This window comes from Pseudonaja textilis, chromosome 1, assembly GCF_049901715.1.
Source record: "Pseudonaja textilis isolate UNSWEBS1 chromosome 1, rPseTex1.2, whole genome shotgun sequence".
NCBI classification, from domain to species: Eukaryota; Metazoa; Chordata; class Lepidosauria; order Squamata; family Elapidae; genus Pseudonaja; species Pseudonaja textilis.
This window is the reverse complement of record NC_141990.1, coordinates 281,653,438-281,674,351: the sequence shown is the minus strand read 5'-3', so window position 1 is coordinate 281,674,351 and position 20,914 is coordinate 281,653,438. Positions and strand designations below refer to the sequence as shown.

Sequence of the window (20,914 nt, the reverse complement as noted above, 5' to 3'; positions counted from 1 at the left end):
CATAAAAAAGGCATGTTTGAGAAAAAGTGCTATGAAAAGAAATCCCTGACTAAGCCACTTAAGATCATAGGTAACATGTGCTTGGTGTGAAGAATTCTGCTACTTGTTTTGGAGACTGCCTTGACTTTGTGTTTCGCTGTTAAGATCCCAGGATTTCTTTTCCAAGCCTGTTTCAAATGGATTTCCAACATGCTTCCAGTTTGCAAAGGCCTAGTGTAATAAAACACAGCTCAAGTGCACTCCTCCATCTTTTTAAAAATAACAACATAAGAATCACTTATCCTTGTCTTATATGCTTGTTTCCAATATGTTTGTCACCACTGAAAGTGGATTCCAAGATGTGTTTCAGAAATAGAGTTAAGCAATTTTTAAAAAGCAGCATGAAGCATAGAAACAAGGACTTCAAATAAACTTGGTGTTTATGTATCAATATCACAGCTACGAAAATGAAAAGCGTATAATGTTATTTGTGGCATTGGTAGAAGAAGATGTGATCTGTATTGAATGGCCACTTTCAGTTATTTTAAGCTACCTTCTACAATTATTGATATGACCTTTGGCTCCTCCTAGTTTTTTTTCCTTTTAGATGAATGCAAAAGAAGCCGTCAACAGCCAGTTTTCTACATGGAGGCCAGCCTCATCTATGCTGGCATTATTCCAGCTGTAACTTTGATAATCTTCTTTCAATAAGTTCTAAGAGATCAAGAAAAATTCTCTTCTTTAAACTCCATCCAAATTGTTTGCTGGTTTAAGAAAATTAATAATATTTCAGTACTCCTTTTTGCTCTCATTTTTAAACTGAACTATTGGCTCCTTTGGTGAAAGTGTATCTTTCATGTGCAGAACATTTTTCTGTTCAGATGGGAAGTTTTTCTGAAAGATGAGGAAACAGAGCATGAGTAAAGTCCTTAAGTAGCTCTTCGGGTTTTCAGATGCTTCAAATTTTCCTACTTCATATTGCCTGGGACTAAATTTGAGACTTAGAAGTGGGGGCCTTGTTTAGTCTGGATGTTTTTGGATTAGCATTTGACTGCAGATAGCAAGGAGATTCTAGTCATCACTGGAAGATTTTAGATTTCTTATTCCTGCTTTAATAATTATACTACACCAGCTCCATTCAACCTTCTAATCTTCAGATGGATTACATGCATCATTTTCAGAAAGAACAAAATCTTACATATTCTAGTAGGACCAATCCCTGCCTTAAAACAGGTAGCTCTTATTTATAGGTTTCCTTTCTGAATTAACCTTTGCCCAAGTTGCATATTGCATCCAAATCTTAACTAACACAGGGTGGACTTGATTTAAATCATGATTTAAATTACTAGTAAAAAGGCTTGATTTAAATCATAATTTTTAAAGAGCAACTGTCATCTCTGTCCTGCAGCAGCTCCTTCTGTGACCTGCTGTTGACTCACCGACAGTCCCAATATTGCAGAATATACAGCCTCATGCTACATATCTAAGCTCCATTTCATGCTGAATAAACTAAATTATTAATGTATCTTAAATAGAAAACCCTCTAGATAGATTTTTACTCCAAAAGCATTTTATTCAAATAAATTTGATAAAAAAAAAACTGATTTAAATTAAAAATTTAATTTTTTAAAAAAAACTTACCAATTTTTATTTACCCTGCTCACACACATGTTTACAATTGGTTGTGAGGTTAGAAGAAAAGTGACTAGAAGCTTTGTCTTTCAATAAATATTTGGATCAGTGAAAATTTACAGAACCAAGTATGTATTAATTTGGGGAAATGTGCATGTGGTAAATGGTGGATTGAAGTTCTTGTGAGTAAAAAAGATGTGAAGCAGACAATGAATAATCTTTCTTTCCATTTTTAAATTCTAAGAGCTGACAATTTTGTCTTCCTTTCCATGAAAAAGTGCACTTTTATTAAAAAAGAAAAAAGAAAAACCACATTAAGTCTAGATTTGTCTTTCTTTGCAATGTAAAATGGCCTTTGGTGGTCACTAAGGAAATATTTTTAAAATGCCTAACTAGCACTTTGAGGGGATTTTCTTTGGAAGGGGGAAGAAAGAATGGGATCTTCCCTAGTTTGTTGCCCTACAGAGGTGTAGACATTCAATTCTAGTAATCCCAAGCCATTGTGAGTGATGATCGCTTTGCTGACCCACCAAATATAGCTTTTGTCACAGCCTTGTCATCAAACTGTGGTTTTATGCTGTAATGCCATTTGTCTCTAAGAGAAAAATGAGTTGAGGAATATGCTGCTGTGACTACTAAAATCTGCCTCCTCGGGCCATAGAGCTTTGGGTTCCATTAAATGGTAATGGTGGTGATTACTATAATCAGGAATGGCAGCCTTAGGCCTCTGACATGGTTCTAGTTGTGTTTTAAAAAAAGCAAAATAAATGAGTACTGTGAAGAACTCATTTCCTCCATAACTAGTACTAAATATGCTTTCACTCATATCCTCTGTAGCAGTCCCTTAAGGAGGGTGGCTCCATCTTTGGTCTTCTGATTAATTCCACGAAATGAGGATGGTTACATTAGCAGGCATGAAAATATTAAAATAAGCTATTACTTCTGAAACACGTTTGGCTAATTCTGTGGTTTAAGCCTTGACAGGGAGGTCCTTACAGTCCTATATAATCAAGAAATGAAACATCAGACTTCCACTGGCATTTTCATCAATGATGGACCGAAGACTGCAATCATGTGCGGCTTCGATCCGTGCTGTTCCCATTAAAGGGCTCCGAAAGGGGCTAGAACCACTTTGGAGGGTGGGGAAGAAGGGGGGGACCACCTGTCAGGCTGAGGGGAACCGCATCTCCCCTCCCTGGCTAGGTAAACTCCCCCAAAGATGGGCTGCAGCGATGGCTAAATACGGCCACCCTAAAGATGAAGAGCTATCTGGGACAAAGATTGTGCAGGGGCGGTGAAGAAGCAGACAGTGTAGAGACAGGTAAACCAGGTGCAATATAAAGTACCCCGGATTTAAAGTTTAAAGAGACTTGTAAGAAAGATTGGAAAAACAGGGACCAGAGGGAGTGGGGAAAAAAATTGAACATAAGTTGAACTTTAAAGAGTTAAATTGAAAGAGGAAGCTAGAAGAAAATATCTGCTTAAATTGGATTATATTAAATTATATAATATTGGCACTAAACAGGCATAATTAAAAGCTGAACTTGAATGTGCCAAAAATAAATAATACTTAACAATTGGACTTACTGGATTGTTGAAAATTAAAAGCCTTAAAGGGGAAAGTGAAAAGAAAAGGTGGAACTTGGACATAACAGAGATGGTAAAGGAAAAATTTCAGTGACTCTTTAAAAAGTGTTTGGTTCTCTAAAAGTTGGAACTTGATACAAAGTAAGAGGAACTTTGATAAATAAGATAGAAACTCTGAAAAGTGAAACCCTGGGAATACTAGGTGACTTTGAGAAAAATTCAAAACCCAACAAAAGGAACTTAATAATAAAAATATATAAACATTGGACTATTTTGATCCTGGAAAATTGAAACAGGGTTTAACAGAAGTGGATGGCTAGAAGCTGGTTTAAATAAACCACTGGACAACCAGACGGGACTTAAATACTGAAGAAATAAATAAAAGAAAAACTAAAATTGAAAGAAGTGCACAAAAATAGCAGAAATTTGTTTAGAAATAAAATTGTACTTAAGTATAAGGGAAATGATATCTGAAAGAGTGGAACTGTGCAGCATTGCCTTGAAAATATTAGAAATGGTGACGCTGGAGAACGAAGAACAAGGAGATTCAGAAGGGGAGGAGTTGATTAAAGAGGAGGCCAGCCGCGATGAACAAATGCGGCAATGAACATTAAAACAAGGGAGGGGAAAGCATGGAAATTAAAACTTGGAGGTTTGAGGGGACAATTAAAGAGGTAATTGTTTGGAAAGTCAAACAAAAAAAAAAAGAGGAAACAGCAAAAAAGGGAATTACAGGAGAAAGCTCAAAAGAAGGCAGGGGAGAAAAATTGGAGCTAGAAATGGAGGGGAAAAAATAAAGGAAAGGGGGAATAAGGGAAAGGACCAGAAAAGAAGGGAGATAGAAAGCCAAAAAAAAAATGAAAAGAAGCTACATAGCAGGAAGACCTAGAGATAATAGGTAGATAAAGAATAAGAAAGGGGATTCTGTAAGGTAATGTATAGCAAGGTATAAAAACAGATTTTTTTAAAAAATGGAATAATTGGAACTGATGTTTTTTTTTCTATCTAATTATTTTTTAAGAATGATGGTTAAACTATATATAGATATATTTGGAATAAATGTAAAAGTGGGAAACTATTATAAGAATGTTAATTAAATGAAATTACTTAAATGAAATTAAGAATATACCTAAAATGAATTAAGAGAATTGTACTAAAAAGATAGTTTCTACAATTAGATGAAAAGATCAATATATATGAAATAATAAATGAGTAAAGGAAAGAATACCATGTGGAATCTAACCTAAAATGTATATGTGAAATGTAGTGTTTAAGTGATAGCTAAAAATGATTATATTATGGGAATTTTTAATATGAGTTAAAGGAGAGTAAACTGAATGATGTATTAGACAAAAGGGTGGTGCACTCAAATGGGCAATTGAGGGGGAAATGTTTGGAATGATTAAATTAAGATGGAATTTATTGAATAATGAAACAAGAGTATGCGATGAAATTGCAAATATGACATAAAAGTATAAAAGCATAATAAACATAGATTACGAAATAAGAATTTTAAGATATTATATTAAACAGATATGAGTATAATTCAAGAAAAATGGAATAAGTTAAGATATCAATTGAAAATGGATAAAATAAGTGTGGAAAAATATAAGAATATTTGTGAAAATTTACAGAAAATGGAAAATGTAATGATATGATAAGAAACTGAATATGAAAGTTAAATATGTAATTATGGTCATGTTCGTATGGAAATGTAAAAACCTGAAACCACATTATTTACTAAAAGATGTTTGTAAAAGATAAAAATAAAAAACTTTTTACACACAAAAAATGAAACAACTGTACACAATATCTAAATTTTACTTTCATCAAGGCATTAGATATAAACATCCTAAGGGATGGAAAATGGATTGTGTTATTATGTTGATTTAGTGGGAATATAGAGAGAAAGTCTGAGCTATGGTACCTGAAAAAAGTGGTATTCACGCTTCTATAAACTTAAGGATACTTCTTTAAAGCACAAGTTCTCTTGTACAGCTTCAGTGAAAGGAAAGCTATTCTGCTTGCTATTTACCATTCATTTTACCAAAGCTTGCTCAGCAAAGTTTACTAGTACTTGCTTTCCTGTTCAACTAATTTCCAAAAGTGTAGGGACTGATTAGGGTTACAATTACAGGAACTGTAATACCAACACATTTCAAAGGTACCCAGTTGAGGCAGGACACTTTAGTGAGATACAGTCTTTTCTGCAAAATAATTTAAATCTGAAATAAATGTAGAAATGCCCAGGAAAGATAACTAGTATAGGGAAGGCTATTTCACTCAGATTCAAAACCATAACTGTAAAGATACTCATGTTTGTGGTAGACGGAAGACATTTGTAGATATACTACATGTATTTCCAGTAGGAATGGAATGGACCTTAAGATCATATTCCAACCGTTTGCCCTTATAGTGTGCTCACTTATATTTTAATTGTTTCATTTCAGAATTGTGGTGGACAACTATTCTTAAACAGAGTTGCTAAGCTGCAAGATGAGCAGCATATAAATTGATCAAATAAATCACTAAAATAAAGCAAAGCCCTGCTGCATTTTAAAAATTATTCATAGCCTCCACAATTCCTTTACTGTTAATATTAGCTTCTGATTTCCAGCCTACATTTGCTAAGGATTCAGTTCAAAGAAGATTTAATATAATCTTTACTAGGAGCATTCCTCCTTAAAAGTACTGTTCTGTAGGAGTAGAATTACTTTGAAGACTATAATATGCCTGACTAAACTTAACAGCATCTACAACTTTTCAGTTGTAAGACACATAGTTTAAAATTGTATTTTGATTTGTATCTGAAAAGCAAATAGAGAAATTTTAAAAACTGCCAAACTAGGAAAAAATACTAAGCATCTTTCTTTCTCTTCTTATATCACCTTCCAGGCTATGGTAGCTTGCTATCCTGGGAATGGAACTGGCTATGTGCGTCATGTGGACAATCCCAATGGAGATGGGCGATGTATCACCTGCATTTATTACCTGAACAAAAACTGGGATTCAAAGGTATGTAGCTCCTCATATGTTGCTGAGATGCAGACTCAAAAGGAACCTACTGCAGAAAAAATACTTCTCCACCTACCTGTTTTCTTGCTCTTCCATTTTTTATGAAGTACTGTGAAATTTTTGAATACAACAACACCATTGCTTCTGAGTAGCTGAAATGTGAAGATAAATCCATTTCATGGTTGCATTTTTTAATTTCAATTGGATAGACAGCTTATTGAAGATGGGGGCAGCTTAGAATTTTTGAGCCACTGGCGTGACTGTCACTATTTAAAGATACAGATAAAAGGGATTTAGTTTGAAAACAAATGGGTGCCTGTAAAGGAATGAATGGATTCCGACAACTGAGGTAGTTTAACTGAAGATTGGCAAGTTCAGTTGTGGTCATCTTGTTTTTGTCCCATATAAAGCAGCCTTTGAAAAAGAACATTTGTTTGATTTTGCTCTATGTACAGTGTAAGATCATGAAAACTTCTCCCTCTGTTTGCCATGCCTTGGCCTCATAAAAAGCTTTGTGTTTGCTAACACATGTGTGGGGGAGCTTAGAGGCTGTTTGCTGTGATATACTTAAAGAAAAGCAAGTTGACGTTCTGCCTTTAGGTTTGCTAACTGTCAAAAGCATCGGTTTTCAGCTACACAAAGCCCTGAATCTAGAAGATTGCCCACTTCAAACCATGTCCAGCTCTTGTGGATGCCTAGGAATACTTGAGCATTACTTTTTAATATGATACTGAGATCCCATAGACTTTTCTCAGAGTGGAAAATAAAAACAATCCTTTTGTTTTCTCTCAAAAACACACCAAATTGAATAGATGACATAGGGACATTTCTTATAATTTGGAGGCATCCAAGTAGTAAAGAAAATTATTTATATATTTTAAAACTCTGTATATATTAATGTCAATGTAATAAGCATGCTGGAAGAACTCTTTAACTACAGCCCCCTGATAAATATATATTTGGTGGTAAGCCAATGCTTACTTGTCATAAAAAGACCACAGATGCCATCTGGATAAGAAAAATGTAAATTTCATTATAATAACAATCTGGCTGCAAAACCTCACTGTCAAATGGCATGCAAAGAGTTGTGTTACAGTAGTGCTCTATTAAGTCTGGGCCCATCAAGCTTCTGGGTGAAGACTATGGCAAACTAGGACATCTCTGAAGGAGCGAAGACTCTTATAGTGTTACCTGTGGCCAATCAACTAGTCCAGGCCAGTAGGCCCTCTCCAGATAAGGAGTAACCTAGAGATTGTCCATCTGCACTCCTCCGGAGACATCCATAGGATTTGAAGATCCTTGTGGTCAACTCATGAGTTGAGCGGCTGGGAAATGAGAGAGAGAAATCTAGCTCATAGCCACAGTGGAGCCTTTAAGGACCCTGGGTTTGACTGAAACCTCACTTTCTTAAATACATTTGGATACAACAATCTGAAAGTTAAAGAAACATTTTTGGAACAGCAGGAAAGAAAAGGAAACACTTCTGGATTAAGAAAAAGAAAGGAGAAAAATAATAGTCTAGGAGTTTGAACGTAACAGCAAACATAATAGCACAAAACTTAACAAGATTTTGATCTGAGAAAGTTTTAAATAGAAAAAAGGGGATAATTACATTTGAAATGTTAATATTTTGGCAAAAGTGCTTTTGGCATAATCTGAAATAAACATGTAACTATACCAGGTTTAAGATTCCCCTCAACCAGGGGTGGGATGCTACCGGTTCTGCCCAGCTCTATAGAACCCATAGCTCTGAAGAGCAACAAACACCGAACTGGTTCTGTGTCTGCTGCTGTTTGGCCCACCCACCTGCACAGGCTCTTACCTGTCCTTTATTTCCTGCTTTTTCAACCACAGCTCCTTTGTGCGGCACAACTGAGGTTGAAAGAGCAGGGAAAAAGTGGCAAAATGTAGTCACCAAACTGATAGTAACACCGGTTGAATCGCACCCTTGCCCTCAACCATTGAAACTTGGAATGTGACATTCTCTCTCAATCAACATTACAGACAGGATGGTAATGGGATATAAATATAGCAGATAACAATAATGATTAGTTGTTGATTGTGCAGCATCCTTGGATACTTCTTTCCACCAACACTAAAAGGTATCAAGAATCTTCCAGCTTTTTGTTAAAAAAATAAAAATAAATGGCTAACTAAAGTGTTCTCTGAAGAATTGTCATTCTGTACATTTTTAATTGCTGTAACAAATTAAATGTTTACATGTAAATAAATTGGAACACACAGTTTTATATGAAGTCAGACTATAGTGCCTGCTTCTGAAAAGACAGAACAAAATACTAATTTCCCCCATCCCTCTTTGTGTTTTTACTGTGCAATTAAGAAATCAGGGTTTGAAGTCCATCAGTTAAGGAAACTGAGTCAGGATTTCCCATCAGAAAATACAGCTTTCTTTTTCTTTAAATATTTTGCTCATTGGATAGATAGATAGATAGATAGATAGATAGATAGATAGACAGACAGACATAGATATAGATGTATAGATGTAGATATATAGATACACATACATACATACATACATACATACATACATACATACATACATACATACATATCACTTAAGTTTGGGGATGGAAGTGATTTTCAGATTCTCCATTTGGATGTGATAGCAAAAAGTTTGTCATAACAAGAAGGAGTACAACAGGTCTGGTTTATAGAAAACCAGATAAAATCAGGGTCAGAAAGCCTTGAGAAAAGGAGCATTGTTTTCCCCACACACCTCATTAATATTGATTCATTTCAAGATTTTTCAATAAACACAAAGAACACATTAATTTGGCTAAGTAAAAAAGCAGTTTTAAAGAATTGTGTTCTCTGTATATTAGTTTTTACTTGCTTTATTTTGAATAATGATCATGCCCTTAGACATGATTTCCCTTTTTTAAAAAGTGCATTCATTTACTAATATTTATTGGGATTCCTAGTTCTATTCATGGTACCAGGGAAAAGAAGTGATCAGTGCTTCAAGCTGATTCATTTACTACCCATTAATATTCCCATTAATATTTCACAAATGATGCAACTGCCCCCCTGCTGGAAGGATGATTAATGAGTTTAGGAAGCTGTGCTTCTCAGCTGGCAGAGGTACATTGAAATTGGTGCTAGACGTCTCCAGGCACATCAGTCAAAATGTCCTCCATTATAGTAGAACAAAGAGAATGTGGCAGGAGTTTAGACTATATTATATCTAAAGACTCTTCAGGAATTGCAACACAAATGGTACATACTTAGGTCAGCCCTGGGATTATGGGTTAATGATGTTCTTCCATTGAAGGAAGATGAGAGGAAGGGGCCTCTATAGTTGTGGAGAATTTTTCATCATGAACCATGGTGACGCGTATTGCAAGCTAACTCACTGCTCATTCCAGGAGTTCAGTTTTGGGCAGCTAAGGGTTGACTCAGCCTTCCATCCTTCTGAGGTCAGTCAAATGAGGACTCAAATTGTTGGGGGCAATATGCTGGAAACTGCTTAGAGTGGGCTATAAAGTGGTATATAAGTCTAAATGCTATTGCTATTAGCAGATGGGTTCTTCATCCTCCCCATTCATTTCCAGTGGGGTCTTCATCTGGTTTGTTTTTTTATGCACATATACAAAATAAGCCATTTTAAGATCTGCTTATCCTATCTAATCAAAAATGAACTTTTTGTTTTCTTTCTGTTTAAGCTTCATGGGGGGATTCTACGAATATTCCCAGAGGGCAGGTCCTATGTAGCTGATGTTGAGCCCATCTTTGACAGATTACTTTTTTTCTGGTCAGACCGAAGAAACCCACATGAAGTGCAGCCTTCCTATGCAACAAGGTAAAAGACCTTAAGTGTGGGTTTTAAAGATAATTATACAGGACAGCAGTCTGTTGCTCAGTGAGAGATTGCATATATAGCTAGATGTACAATTCCAGCATTGTCATTAAAATGATTTCAGGTAGCAGATTCAAGAAGGATCAGTGAATCTAGTAGACTTCTGAAATATGAATTCCTAAACTTGCTAAATGAAAGGAACAATATTCTGGTTAAGTCATATAATTTGGGAATTATATTGGAGAAAATGAAGTATCTATTATGTAGAAACACTTTTGATATGGAAGTGTCTTCTTTTATTCTTGCATTTTTCTAATATTGAAAAGGAAATCATCACATTTTTTCATGTTTAAATCTGTATTGAATATCTACTGATTGGTATTTACTATGTATATATACATGGTATGCAGTCAAGAGCAAGTTTGGTGTAGTGATTAAGGCATCAGCCTAGGAACTGAGAGTTATTCTAGTGCAGCCTTGGGCACAAAGCCAACTGTGTGAATTTGAACCAGGCACTTTATCTCAGCCCTAGGAAGGAGGCAATGGCAAAAGACTTCCAAAAACACCTTGCCAGGAAAGCTGCAGGGACTTGCCCAGGCAATGTCCAAAAATCAGACGTGACTGAACAGAAAGAAAAAAAGTATGCAGTTATGCAAATTAATATTAACTTCCTGGCTCAATAGGCATTTCTGTTCTCTAGTTCTGTGTGCCAGATATTCAGCCTCATTTAAAGGACCCACTTATACACATGTGCATGCACACACAAACCATTTGAGGGATTTTTTTCCCCAGTAATTCTGGTAAAATTGGTAAAATTTTGATAGGTGCGTTTTGATCCATACAGTCAAATTGTAAGTAATGCCTTTCTTGGAATTTAGACATTTTTTTCTTTGTCACAAGCACCCATGACAATTATTTGTGGTGCCAAATTAAATAGTGAAGTCCTCTTTCAGCATTATTGCATCTGTAATTGATGATGTCCCTTTTCATTGCCAAGCAAGACATGGTACTTTAGGAGGACTTACTGGTGCCCTCCAGTTTGGTTGGGCTTGCATTACTGGTTAGGAGTAATCGGAGTTGCAGTTCCAGCACAGCTGACAGTGCCAGAATGAAGAAGATAGTTTAGTAACTATCTGACTGTCTTCATATTTGGAACTATTGCCATGTAAAGTCACCAAGCAACATAATGCCGGGTGCAGTTCAAGGTGTTGGTTATCACCTTTAAAACCCTTCATGGCTTGGGACCAGGTTATCTGAGGGCCATCTCTTACCAGTCACATCTACCCAACCCAGCAGAGCGGGGAGGCAGGGAATGCTGTGGGTCCCATCCCCGAGGAAGATACACTGGTGGGACACAGAAAAGGGGCCTTCTCCCTGGTGGCTCCCTCTCTCTGGAACATCATTCTCCCAGAGATTAGAATGGTCCCCACTCTAGTACTCTTCCAGAAGGTGCTGAAGACCTGGTTCTGCCAGCAGGTGTGGGGAACCCAGACAAAGATGGAGCCCATTAAATGGCTTGTGTGATCTGCTGTCTCTAGGGTTGGGGGTGATTTTATTATTGTATTAATTTATTTTATTATTTTTATTGTTTTAAATGTGGTTTTATATTCTGTAAGCCACCTTGAGTCACCATGGGCGAACAGGCGGCAATATAAATTTAATAAATACATAATAAATTGTATGCTCTGTGAATTTTCAAAGATATAATAAAGTCTCAATGTAATGGATCATGGATTTTTCCCCCCTTTATAGGTATGCAATGACTGTGTGGTATTTCGATGCTGAGGAAAGAGCAGAAGCCAAAAAGAAATTCAAGAATTTAGTTGGTATGAGAATTTATTTTTAACTCCCATGCAATCCAGGAACACATTCTATTGTGTTCTGATGTCACAGAATTAATTACATAGACAACACCTTGCCCAGTCAGGAAATACAAGCTACACATTAAAACAAGTTTCAGTAGGATATTCTATGCCCATGTCATGTCTAAATGACTGGAACACAAATATTTATTTATTTTATTTAAGAAAATTTATATGGCTACCCAGCTCTCAGTGTTTTGAGGTGGCGTACAAAGATTAAAAAAACCAATATAAAAAGAATGAATAGCAATAACCCCCAACCCCTCTGGTGACAACAATCAATTCAGTGTCCCAAAGAATGCCTTTCATACCCTCCTGCCTTTACCAAGAACTTCACAGGAAATTTTTCTCTACGTATCTTTGTTCAGAGAAATGTTACATGTGTACAAAAGTAAATCCTTTCTGTGATGTCACTGAACTTAACGGCATCTTCTCAAAGATGATAGAATTGACTCTTTTCAGTCTTAAATTAAAATTCTCTCTTTGCCCAAGCATTCTGAAGAAAATTTGGAAGTGGAATTAAATGCACATTCTATGTTTAACTTACAGTTTCCACTATAGTGTTTTTATAATTTTATGTGTGCTATTCTATAGCAACAACAAAATAGAAAAATGATCAAAGAGCATATGAAATGTTCATGCTGATTAACTTTGTTCAGGGGTTGTGCATGAATGTGTTTATTTCTTTGTTGCATGGCTGTTTAACCATCTCTTCAATTATTCATTGCAGATGCAGGAAAGACAGAAGCAGTTCTCAGTGAAGACTGAATAACAAATGACTTGATACAATTTTTTTATAATGATAATTTTTGAACTATTTGCAAGCAATAAGATCCAAAGATTACATGGTCTGTTTTTTATGATTATTGGATATTCTTCAATGCACTATTTTTAACATTATCTAGAGTTTTCATATTACCATGATGGTACTCATGACAGCTTCCAACACTTATATTTGGCATAAGCACCCCTCTTCTTGCCTTTTAATTGAAGAATATCACCAGAATGAAGAATATCACCAAATCTCATTATGATATCAAGGTGAAGATGGCAATACTAGTAATAAAAATACTGAACATTTGAAACAATTGGAGGAACCTGAGTCTATATGCACTTTAGTCACATTTTCTGGTTTGGTGGAAAGGAACTTTACGAAGGATCCTCACTGGCAGATTGCATATGAGCAACACAAGCAAGCCAAGATGCAAACCAGAACTGCACACTTGTCAGAAGCCAAATTCAATTGTGTCAGTGCAGACCATTTGATGGTGTGTCTCATCATTTTGCTTACAGACTTTTATTGGCTTCTTTGGCCTGGTTCATTGCCAAATCGAAGCCTCCCACTTGCCATAAAATTGCCTGGATTTTATCCACATTGTTCAAGCCAAACAACAGCAGTTCTATCACTTTGCCTTTTAGAGCCCCCCAAACAGAAATGTAGCTGTTGTGCACCTACCCGTATTGTTCTTAAAAAATATTTCATTGTGGGGTAGCTCTGGGAATTATTTTTATCATCTTTTAAAACTGTTTTGCAAAATAGCTAGCCAGCCTCACCAGCTCCTGCCCATTACAAACTTTGGGAAATGTTAATGGCAAACTAAGAGCAAGTATGCCAAGAAATCATCTAATCAAATTTCATTTTCATAGTTTTCAACTGATCTTCCGCTAGTCACATATTGCATGTGACAAAAATTGAACTCCAGCAATCGAGTGTATTGTTAGGATGGGTTTGATAACTAACTAGCTGTTGAAGAGACATAGAAAGCCATGTCCAGCTGGCTCTTAACTGTTATACTTGGGAAGCATTTGCAGTGGCCACTGAAAACGACACGTAAACTGGCATTTGGTTGTAGTGTAAATTTCACATCTGTTATAAACGGGGCTAAGATTGTACAACTGAATTTCAGACCTAATCACTGTTGTTTTGGAATGTGTAAGAAAGTGTGCTTTGAACTGTAGACTTACAACTCAGTCTTAAGATTTGAAATGCCAGCAAAATAAATTACGTGTTAGATGGAATATTCCAGTTGCTATACAGTGTCATATAGCATGACTCTTGGATGCACTATGAAAATATTTAAGATAAGATTCATAGATCTGTGTTGTCAGCACGAGGTCAGGATATAGGTTACTATCATGATGTATTGCATTGAGGTTACAAATACAGATATAAAATGTGGTCCCAAATGTCACTTTACTACAGATAAATTCATGCATCAAAGCCATGAGTATTACAGAGAGAGATTATGAAGCACATACTTTCTTCTAATGTCGCTTTTTCAAAGAAAAGAACCTCTAATGAATAAACTTAGCAGTAAATGCACTTAGACAAAAAAGAAATTGTTTTCATCAAAATATGCAATGAATAAATGCAATTAAATCCTTTGAAGATAATTGCTCATTTCTGTGTAGTCTCTAGCAATGTTTTGAATATTGTGATGGAGACTGTTCTTCTACGTGTCCATACTTTCCTCCAGGTTCCATTTTGATACTTCCTTTTCATTCCAATTAAACTTTTTGGTTCAGTTTTGGCCATTATGGCTTTAAAAAGGATGGCTGATACAATATCTCCTTGTAATTTTTGGAGGTGTGGAAGTCAGTTCCTCAAAACACGAGCTACAGAACAAGGCTAATATATTTACAAATTGTGCAGACAAAGGCCAAATCCAACTGAAAGTAGTTTTTTCAGCAACACAGTATGTATAAAGCAATATAATTAACAAAAATGGAAATTGTTTACTTCAGGAAACAAGGCTCTCCTGCCTACATTTGATGTCTGAATTTTAAGACACTGATGATTCCTTTTGTTCTTCAATATTCCTTTGAATGTTCCTCTTTGATCACATAGTTTTATACATGGAGACTTTATGATGTGTTTTTCTTGTATAAAATAATTTATTTCAGGAAAGAACGGTCAGCTTAAATTTGTGCAAAATAGACTTAAAAACTAATTGCTTTCATTTGTGATTTCTCCCCTCCCCTTTCTTATGTAAAAGAGCTCATAATTGGAAGGAAAATTGTGGCTATATTATACATTTGCAGCAGGAGAATTTTATAGACATCAAAGTGAGATTTTATAAACCAAGAGATGATAGTATTTATTTTTAAAAACATGAAAGTATCTGGTAGCATCTTAAAAGATTGATATGGATTATAGCTTAACTCTCCTAGACTACAGTTGACTATAATAGATTTTTGTTCCTTTTTGGCTGCTGCAAACTGATAGCCAACCATCTAGAAATCACTTGAAAGAGTAGATGGGCGTCAGCCCAAGCATGCTTGTTTCTATTCTGTGTCAAAACATTCAGGTCTCAAGTCTCAAGAACAGAAAAAGAAGTCTGCTCCAAGCCTGCTCAGTACATCTTATTGGGAAGGATCATGAAGTGGAAGGCAGCCTGAGCAAAATGTAGAAGGTCAGGAAATGGGTGAGGTCTACCTTGCCTGCTGCCAAGTCTATTCAACCATAACCTTAAAGGAATCCATTATCATCTCAATGATGCATCCTTGAAGAAATATAGTAAAATATATAGGAATTACTTGGACTTTAGTACTTCATTACTAGGAATAAGTAGGAATTCAGACTACTATGTCTGTAAAACAAAGGTCTGGAAACTTGCATAGCATCCTTCAGTCTCCTTTTATTTGGAGAAATCTTTGATCCACAGAAGCTTCTTCAAAGGAAAAAAAACCCCACACCTCATAACCCCACACTCTCTTTCAAGAAATAAGTTTTTACATGTGACAAAATAAACCCATTTATGATTTCCTCACGATTATTGCAATCTGACCTTTTTTCTTATTCACCTAAATTAAAAAAAATAGTATTGTTCCCTCCTTGCTGTAGACACACATAATGGGGATTCCTTCATAGTGACTGCTTATGTCTTGAAAGAGAAGAAATCGGGTGACAATTTCTGTGTAACATCCTTTGTAAAAGGTATCAGCTTTTTTTATACTTGGGAGGGAAATCTATCAATCATAGTTGAACCCTTCAACTGCTTAAGCAATTTTGAACTTGAAAAGCTAGTGCGATCATCAATTGGCTGTTATTATAGTGTGGTAGTGAAATGTTATTTACCTATTTTATTACGATGTTTCATTGTGTTTAATTTATGCAGAATGATTAACTTCCAGATTATGGCAAAAACATTTCTTTTAAAGGTTCTGAGGGCATTTTCAATAAGTAGTCTGTTAAGAAATTGTCATAATGGAGCTCTAATGAAGTTACTAGATCAACAGGAAAAATGTTGATTTGACTATTTATAGTTGAAGAGCCAAATGTACTTTTATTGCCTTTTTCTTATCATGACTCAAGGCACCTCTTGGCCATTGGGCTTGAAAAGTGTGCTTGAGCAAAAGTGAAGAGTGAAATAATTTCATTGCATTTATAAACTATGATGACTATACAGTTTAGAGTCATATCTAGGGCTACTGTTCAATTCTTCATTTCATGGAGTGGCAAGATAATTCTTTCAATCTACAAAAAGTTGTCACATTACACTCATTATTAAATTATCAGGATTACAGCTTTCTAGGATTACTTTAATAGTCAATTTAATTGCAATCCAATAATTATCACATCAGACTGAGTTCAAAGTCATTTTAAATAAACTATTTAGTATAGAAAAAAGTTGAGAGGAAAAAGGGTCCAAAAAGATCAATTTCACCTTCTTAATAGGAGGAGTCCATTCGTATTTTTAAACCTAAAATATTTTATATTTCTTGTGTTTCCAATAAGTTGGAACTTATGGCAAAACAAAATTCAGAAATGTCATTTTTGAAAAAAAAAATACTGTGTTTTATTCCTGCATGATTGCTTTTTGGTGTAACTCTCTACTACTGCTTGCTTTGGAAAGTGCATTAATTTGCTGCCCATTTTTAATCTTATTTTGTGACTGGCTCCCCAACTATCTCTCAGGATGGCAAACCTTTTGCCAGGCTACATGCTGGTCATTGTTGCTGGCAGGTGGGCTGAATACTGATCTATACTGTAAAATGTTGCCATCCTATCCACGTTTGCGTTTGTGTTATTTAAAAAAAATGTAGAATGAAATAAAATCTTGCAGGAGTCAATAAACTAAGCTGTGGATTTTATCGTAGTCCAATTTTCTTCTATATGGGACATTACAGTGTCAAAACTTCTAAAATTTCAGAAAAGGTGGCTTTGAACTACTGGGATAGGCAATTTATTATTTTATTTCTAAATATCTAGACCAGCCACTCCCTAGTGTTCTAGGCAACTTACAAACAGCAATAAAAATACAATAGATTTACGTCACCATGAAGCAACTGTTGGAAGTTACAACAGACCTTAAAAATAATTTTGTTACCAAGGTACATGTTTACAATCTTCACAGCATTCCCCCAGTCACATAATTGTCATTATAGTCAGTGCATATTATTCTGTGGTTGGCCCATTTTCCACCATCTTGAAGAGTAGAGAGTTTGGAGAGTAAGGGATTACAGAGACTAAGTAGGCACACAATGGGGAACAATAAGTTGTTTGCCTAATGGGTTTGGGGCTGCCAGCACTACTGCATTCCTTTCAATATGTATTTCCCACTGTGTGCCTGCCTGCTTTCTTGTAATCCTTTCTGATGAATGAAGAAACAGTTAATGAGAGATGCAGAAGAGAACAGTGACAAAACCCCAGAGGTGTAGGATATTGGTTTAAAAAGGAGAACAAGATAGGGAGGTACTTATAGGCAGAGAGGATTATAAGAAAGGAGAAAAAAGAATGAAAAGGTTTACAGGGAGTGGAAACCAGGAAACCACTTGCTGACCAAAAAAAGCATTCTAATCATTTAAAGAGAAAATAGTTGAGGAAGAAACTAAACTACAAAGAACATGTTTCCATTTTACTAGCCAATTTATTGGAATTGTCTAATGTGATTTCTAATTTATTTATAATGTTTACATGTAATATTTTCATTGTTTTAATCCCAAAATAAGGAGCTATCTGTCTACCTGGAGAACGTCTGGTTGAGTAAATAAGATATAAACACACAGCATTTTGGTAGGTGTGGTTATAATGTCCCCTGACTGACAAGTTTCACACTCCAGCAGATTGTCTTCTATTTCTCACTGCTTAAAAACACTTTGAAAGAAGACAGAATAATGCTTCTCTTAGAGCTGAGCAGAAGCTGCAGTGTATAAGAAATATTACACCAGCTAAACTAAAAGATCTCAGTACAGCAATTCTCTCACACTGACAACTCTAGTTAATGCCAATATCTTACTTGGTTTCTCTGCTGGGTTCCCACAGAGGTAAGTCTCAATACAGCAATGAGATAAGAGATTTTGGTCCTTGATCCTAGCCAAGGGGCTTTTATACAGTAAATTCAGATTTCTCTGGAGGAAAATGAGAGACGAGAGTGACTAGTTTATCTGGGAGTTGTTGCATCCAGAGAAATTTATGTGCAGATTGGGATTAAGAAAGGGGAGCATCATCCCATGGAGGGGATTAGCTCAAATTGAAGAATCAGCACAATGATCATTGTTATATTGCTTTTTCTAGTGCAATTCTTGATATCAGCTCTGGAAGTTTTGCACTGGAATATAGTAAAGAAAAGTAGCATATGGAGCATATTATGCATAAACCGTAGGAAGAATTAATTATCAGAAGCAACAAAATAGATGAAAGAAATACATTTAGATAACTAGAAATCTAAAAGCATAGCCAGATGTATTGGAAGATGAGGTCACATAGGTACTAAACAACAGAATAACAGTTGGATGATATCTTAGAGGTCTTCCAGTCCAAACCCCTGCTGCCCAAACAGAAAAGCCCCTGAAATGGATGGCATTTCCATCCCAACTGCTTACATCAATAAAAGTAACTATGAAACCATGTCAAAAATAAGAGACATCACTGAATGTCCAAAAGAATGCAAAATATGAATGTTTATTCCAGCCCTGAAGAATGGTAACATGTCTACTCTAATTATGGCACAATAGTTCTAATATGACATGCAGAAAACAAATTAGTAAAAATCATGTAACAATGATTAGGCCCAATCATAAGAAGAGAACTATCCAAAATATAACCCAAGAAGAGGAAGAGGCATTTAAATCTACATTACTAATGTTTTTGGATCATGGAATAAGCACCTAAATTTAAAAAGAATGTGTGCGTAATCAGCAAATAGCAGTCTTTTTTATTTTGTTGAACATGAGAAAAAATCTAGAAGTACCTGTAAGAAATAGGCTTCCCAGAACACTTCATTCATTTAACACAATCATTGTACAACCATCAAGAAGCCACTGTCAGAACATTTTTTGGAGACAGAGTGGGACAAAGACAAAGTAAGAAATGTGAACTTTTAAAATTGGGATTTATGGACAATGTATTACAAATGAATCATGGCACACTGATTTTGTAGCAAGTTCAACAATGGAAGAACAATGAAATTCTCACAGTGGAGGAATATATTGTGAAAATGTCAGAACCTGCTGAGATAACAAAGTGGCCTGTTTGATCAGAGAAAACAACAATTTTTTTTCTGAAAGCCTGGAAATGTTATATGGACATTTTCTGGAAGAAGAAAAAATGATAAAATGATTTATGGGTTAGAAGATTTAAAAATATATGGATTAAGTAAGGTCCTGAAGTGATTTGTAAAACATCTAAGAGAGAGGAGGGATTATATGATTGTAATTATCTAATGAAGAAAAGGTCAGCAGTCACATTTCATAACTTTACTTTCTTTTTTCTTTTTTGCATTACTTTTTTTTCTTTTCTTTTTTGTCTTTTATATAAAATTATCAATAAATATGAATGAGAAAAAAGGGAAAAGATAAGAGGCAGGATTGCAATCTAGCCGATTTTCAGGAATCTTAACTTAGTACAAATCTGAATAAAATTTGGTGGCAAAAATATTAACAATCTAAGATAAGCAGATGGCACCATGTCAGTCACAGAAAATGAAGAGGATGTAAAACAGATAAATATCCTAAAAGTCAAGGCAGAAAGTGAAAAACTGAACTACATTTAAACTTTAAGAATATTAAAGTAAAGATAATAATTGGCTGTAGTGACATCAAGATAAAAAATGAGAATCAAAGCAAAGTACCATAATTACTTCAGGACTTTTATTTTCCTTGGTTCCAAAATTGGTCAATCACACACTTTGTCCCTAAATGAAACGCAGAATAACACTGGAGTATATTGCAATTATTAACTGGAAAAGATACTGAAAAGCAGGGCATCAGTTTAATACCAAATGCAGAATAGTAAATGTTATTTTTTTCTCTAACCACCTGTAGCTGTGAAAGTTGGATAATAAAAAAACATTAAAAAATAAATTCCTTAGAATTTCAGATTTGGATGTGGCTATTGCATGTACCATGGACAGCAAAAATAACAAGCAAAATCTAAGACATCAAGCCAGAAATATCACTGGAAGTTAAGTCTACCAAACTAAGGTGATCTTATTTTGGTTATATCATGCAATAAAATTTCTTAGAAAAATCAGTTATGCTAGCAAATGAGGCTGGCAAAGAATGCACAGTGTGGATGCCATCAGGATTAATCCTGGAAACATTAAATAGAGTTATAAAACACAGAAAGAATGAAAAGAGCTGTAAAGTCTCTGAAAGTCAGGGACGAGTAGAGGAGTGAGGGAGAGGGAGAGAGAGTTTTTCCCCTAGTTTTCCCTTGTCATCAAATGATTTACCAGATGGAATTATGTAAATAAGCAGTTCTGCACTGGGTGTTTTCCTGTCTCTCATATTAACCATTCAGAGGCATTGGATTTGCAATGCGCACACATCTGAAGAATAGGAGGTTGGAGAGGTCTATCTAGTATTTCCAGGAGGATCAACAAGTATTAGAGTAATTAGAAGGTATCATGAGCAAACTTGCCAAGTGGCACATTTTGAATGAATGCTCATTCTTCCCTGCTCCCTGTTATTCACTCATAAAAATCTGTGAACTGCACAATCCCAAGAGAACTTAACTACTGTTTTAGGCAAGTCTAAACTTGATCTCACTGGAGACAGTGGCTGGAAGAGCCTCATGTTG

General features: G+C 35.4%; 1 protein-coding gene across 1 annotated transcript in view; it reads left to right on the top strand.

The window, feature by feature from the left end:
* Nucleotides 1–15,627, top strand: part of EGLN3 (egl-9 family hypoxia inducible factor 3) — a 49,728-nt gene extending 34,101 nt beyond the window's left edge. The window contains exons 2-5 of the mRNA XM_026710948.2: nucleotides 6,094–6,213; nucleotides 9,897–10,033; nucleotides 11,783–11,856; nucleotides 12,623–15,627. Coding sequence (XP_026566733.1) covers nucleotides 6,094–6,213; nucleotides 9,897–10,033; nucleotides 11,783–11,856; nucleotides 12,623–12,660 — 369 coding nt within the window. The 3' untranslated portion in view covers nucleotides 12,661–15,627. The remainder of the gene's footprint in view (nucleotides 1–6,093; nucleotides 6,214–9,896; nucleotides 10,034–11,782; nucleotides 11,857–12,622) is intronic.
* Nucleotides 15,628–20,914: the final 5,287 nt, after the last annotated feature.